Raw genomic sequence first — 4,774 nt, 5'->3', positions numbered from 1 at the left:
CCAGGTCGTTCGGGGAGGTGGGGCCCCAACCCTGACCCCAGCATTCGAGGGGCGGCCCCCCCAGTGCCCAGCACAAGGGCACGGTCCCTGCCCTGCTCCTGCTGGCCACACTATTCCTATAGAATCATAGAATCATTTAGGTTGGAAAAGACCTTTAAGATCGTCAAGTGCAACCACTACCCTAACCCTGCCATCTCACCACTAAACCCTGTCCCTAAGCTGGATGGAGCTGGAGATACCTTACACCACGGTGAGTACGAGAAATGCAGTAAGAATTGTAAAATCATTTCCTTTATTATGTATCCTTCATGGGTGTTAATGCTTTTTAAGGTATCCACCTTTTTAAGGTATCCACCTTTTTAAGGTATCCACCTTTTTAAGGTATCCACCTTTTTAAGGTATCCACCTTAAAAACAATTTAAATAGTGTTATGAATGTGGTCTTTATCTCTCTGCAGGTCTGTTGGTGTGTTCCTTAGACATTCTCCCAACCAAAGCGTTGGGAAGAAACCCCACGTTTTACGTGAGCGCACTGGGACACGCTTTAAGTTATTTGATCAGTTCCACACATAAAATGAGAATAACTCAGGAGTTTCTGGTGTGAGCCGGTGCTTTCTTATCTGCTTCAAGTGACTGTTCTCAGACCATAGAAAACAAGTTACGGCTTAAGCCAACTCAAAGTGTTGCAACTTAAATACACAAAATTTTGAGTTCAGGTTCTACATTCCGCATCGCTACCCTGCACTTTCACAAAGAATGATTTAAAGTGGTGTAGCTTGCTTAGAAATTGTATGTAATCAACCAGCTTTGTTAAAACTTAAAGAGACACTAACTGGTATTCAGGAATAATCAGCTATAATGGAGAGTTAACAGACCAAGCCATTCTAAAAGATATGCAGTTCCAACAAAGCCCGAAGAGTTTTCCCAAGAGCAAGTAGCTTCTTTTTCAAAGTTCTCCTATCTCTAAAGTGCCTTGCCCAATTAATTTCAAACTTTGATAAAATCCTCCTCTGGCTACGGAGCAGGGGAGGGGAGAAAGGGGGGTTCAATCGGAAAGTAGCTTTAATTTTTTTATTTTTTTAAAATTACTCCATACCATAATTAACCTAAATGTCACATTCAGGTATGCAATTTAGAGAAAAGTAATTAAACTATAACGTACTTCAAGCATTTTACAGTTAACAGCGTAAAGGAAAAGCTATTTTTAAAATCTCCAGTTCTTGTATGAAGTGCCTACACATGACACTTCCTCAGAACCATTTTTCTTTGGCAAGTCATGATGCAGCTACTTTGAAACGCAACGAATGGGATCCTCTTGGCTCTCTAGGGAATATAAATACTTGTTAGTCACCCTACTCGCACCACGAGACACACAAGTTCGATATCGTTACCTGGCCTTTCGCAGACGCTGCCGTTGACTTCGTTGATGCACGTCGCTGCCTTCAGTCCCTGCAGGAAAGGCTCGGCTAAATAACCACAAAATCCGGCGTCGCTTGGCTCATCGGGGAGCCACTGGAGCAGGGTGTTGGTGAAGGGAGACATGTCTTCCCAGCACCAATAAGACACGTTGATTTTCCTCAGGCCAACCCATGGAGTCAAAGTTTTCAGCTAGAAAAACAAGGCAAATGGTAGAGTCAATACCCGGTTTTATTACCTTGGGTATTAAAAGAAAATGCACATCACCCTATCATGCTCATAACAACTTTGCCAGGTTAGCTGCTGCAAAAATGTAATAAGGGAAATATTTGTTTCTCAGTGCTATCAGAATTAAATGCCACAGAGATAGAGAAAACCTTCAGGAAACACCAATTTTTTTTTTTTTTTTTTCCCAACTGCATTTCCAGTTATCTGGATCAGGAGGAGAACAAGTCAGACATTCACCCTGGCTGACTACGAAATGAACTGCGAGTTGCTCTTTATACGTTTGCGACTCCTATAAATGGCTGGCACAGGGAAAAAAAAAAAAATTCCAGAGTTACAGTTTGACACGAGGAAGAAAATTTGCAGTCCCCTATATAATTTAAATGATACAATCTACCTCCTCCACAGTCTGCCTGGAAGACCTCTGTTATTTAAGAGTGTGTATATACAGAGGCGGGGAGAGACAGGGCTGGTCAGATCTAAATTAGTGTTGCTTGGAGTAAAATTCACAATACGAAGAACACATAACACGACTGTTTCTACTGGCGATTTATTTTTTGGCATGCTTTTATTCTGGGGAGAGGCACTTTAACTGTACTGGTACAATACGTTATTTTACCATTAAACACTTTTCTCCAAAGCATTCTGGTGGCACAGCTGTCCTCGGAAAGCTTTAGACTATACGTCTTCCCTTACCGCCACATATAACCATCACCTGCTTCAAACTGATTTTACGCACTCTTCGAACAGCAACAGGGCTGGCACAGCACTGTGTGCCAACACCAACACATTTTCTTATTACTGCAGAAATCTAAAGGCAGCTTGCTTAAAAAAGGAGTAACTGCAAAGTACAGCCTCAGCAGCAGCCTGCCGCTGAGCGGCAAAAATTCAAGTGCCAGATACAGGCTGGCTTTTTAAAGGCAAAGGTATTTTCCCACGTTACAAGCACCCAATACTGGTATTACCTAAAAAGGGCTAATAGGCTCTTTAGATGTCTAAGGCTCGTTTTTTAAATGATACTGTAGATGAAAAAAAAAACCCCAAACCGTAAATTAACAATTTTTTTCTCCCCAGTGTAAGATTTCAAACACTCTTAGGGAAGGGTTGCCACGTGTCTTTAGGAATTTACACTACACTTACCCACTGGGATATCCAGAAACACCTGGAGCTGTTCAAACCATTTACTTTCACAATATCCCAGGCTTGGCTTCCTCTCTTTACAGAAGATTTAACAAACAATCTCGTCTGAATCGCACCTTACCTTTTCCTGGCTAAATGGAATCCCCTCTAAAAACCTGTAATTGTTGAAATGCCACTTTAAAATTACAAAGGGAATCAAAGCAGGGAATGTTCTCGTTTCGACGGGGGAATATTTCTCTTTAGTATTGTATAGTACATTCTCTTCTGAGAAGTAGCAACCCTACTGCCTCCAGTCTCATTTCTCCTATATAAAACTCTTCCCGATTGCCAGCCCTGCCCACGGCGGCCCCTGGGACCCAAGAGGAGTTACTCTGATGTGCCATCGAGCCACAGCAGCTCCGCAGCCTAAACCAGGATTGCAGCAAAGCTGCACAGCATCCTTCTTTGCTAGGGCTTTAGCACCACCTACACAACCTGCTCTGAATACCTCCACGCTTCTGCCAGGGACTGGGGGGAAAAAAAAAAAATAAAAAAAAAAAATATTTCTTCTATTGATGCATGAAGAGGGACAGATTCCAATTCGCTTCTCACCATCTCCAACTGAAAAGCACCTGCCACTAAATCAAATGTAAGTAACTCCAAATAAGCCAAGCAGCTCTACGGAGTAAGAAGCCGACATTTGAAACAGCCACTTTTCTAAGCAGAATAAATAACTTGAAAATGCTCTACATTAAACACCTCCGGTGCCCCAAAGGGACCTTTATTTATAAAACACCATGTACAAGTCACGAGAGGACTCCTGCTGCAGCCATGTATCCCACAAGAGAAATGCGCGTGTGATTTCATTATAGAAAGCGATACCTTTGAGGCACTGTGTATGTTTATATTTATCTTTCCCATTTACATTCTCTACAATTTCAGTTCAAAAGCACCCATAGGGTATGTTGAATTTCAAAAGGAAAATCAGTCCTTTTCAGTTAAGAGGCATGTCTATTCTGAACAGAGCATACAATACCACAGCAAGGACTTTTCCACAGTCAGAGCTTAATTACTCAGGGGACATAAAAGAGAAGCACTCACCGAGGACTGCATCTTCTGCAGCTCCTTTAGAACAAATTCTACCTTTTTCTGGGTGGTGAGAGAAGCCAGCAAAGCACCATTGGATCTGCAGGACAGTTTGGCATGATCATAGTTCTCCTTCGCGTTTGTAATTTTCAAGCAGGAGTTGCCAACTAAATGCCAGTTTGTTCCACAGATATTTTCTGGAGCCGGGGGGAAAGAAAGTAAAACCAGAGATGCAAATGCCCTTCACAATATTCAAAGCAGTGGGAGAGCTCTTCCACCACAGTAAAACTTACAGCCCCATCCCAAACCAGCATGACTTACTGGCACACTCAGAAGTACCTGTGTATAATGCTACTGGAGGAGAAGGAAAGCTGTTTAGGGGAGCTGAAGTGTGATGCTACCATCTAATAGCTGTCAAAGCACTTCTTATAACGTCAGATATTAAAATCATTGTAGAAGAAAGAGCAAAGGAAAGCAAATGAGTATCTTGCTGATGGCTTAAAGCCACTTACCCAACCACAGCTGTCAGGATAAATTTCAACAGAAAAGGGTTGTTGTGTTAATCCTGTCCACAGCACCAAATTTCCAGGATTAATCCCTGTTTACAGATGACACTGAGCTGGGTGGGAGTGTGGATCTGCTGGGGGGGAGGGAGGGCTCTGCAGAGGGACCTGGCCAGGCTGGAGCCATGGGCCCAGCCCAGTTGGGTGAGGCTCAACAAGGCCAAGGGCCGGGTCCTGCCCTGGGGTCACCACAACCCCACGCAGCGCTCCAGGTGTGGGGCAGAGGGGCTGGAAAGCTGCCCGGCGGAAAAGGCCCTGGGGGGGTTGGTGGAGAGGGGGCTGGATAGGAGGCAGCAGGGTGCCCAGGTGGCCAAGAGGGCCAGCGGCATCCTGGCTTGTATCAGGAGGGGGGTGGCCAGGCGGGGG

General features: G+C 44.1%; 1 protein-coding gene across 3 annotated transcripts in view; it reads right to left on the bottom strand.

The window, feature by feature from the left end:
* The window catches only part of ATRN (attractin), a 140,907-nt gene that overhangs the window by 83,690 nt on the left and 52,443 nt on the right, over positions 1-4,774 (bottom strand). For all 3 annotated transcript variants that reach the window (XM_035895064.1, XM_035895066.1, XM_035895065.1), the window contains exons 15-16: positions 3,861-4,042; positions 1,391-1,607 (exon numbers count right to left, since the gene is read on the bottom strand). In XM_035895064.1, the coding sequence (XP_035750957.1) occupies positions 1,391-1,607; positions 3,861-4,042 (399 nt within the window). The remainder of the gene's footprint in view (positions 1-1,390; positions 1,608-3,860; positions 4,043-4,774) is intronic.

This window comes from Egretta garzetta, unplaced genomic scaffold (assembly GCF_000687185.1).
Source record: "Egretta garzetta isolate BGI_Z169 unplaced genomic scaffold, ASM68718v1 scaffold265, whole genome shotgun sequence".
In the NCBI taxonomy this organism is placed as follows: Eukaryota; Metazoa; Chordata; class Aves; order Pelecaniformes; family Ardeidae; genus Egretta; species Egretta garzetta.
The sequence above is the reverse complement of the archived record's forward strand: the minus strand, read 5'-3'. Positions and strand labels throughout refer to the sequence as shown.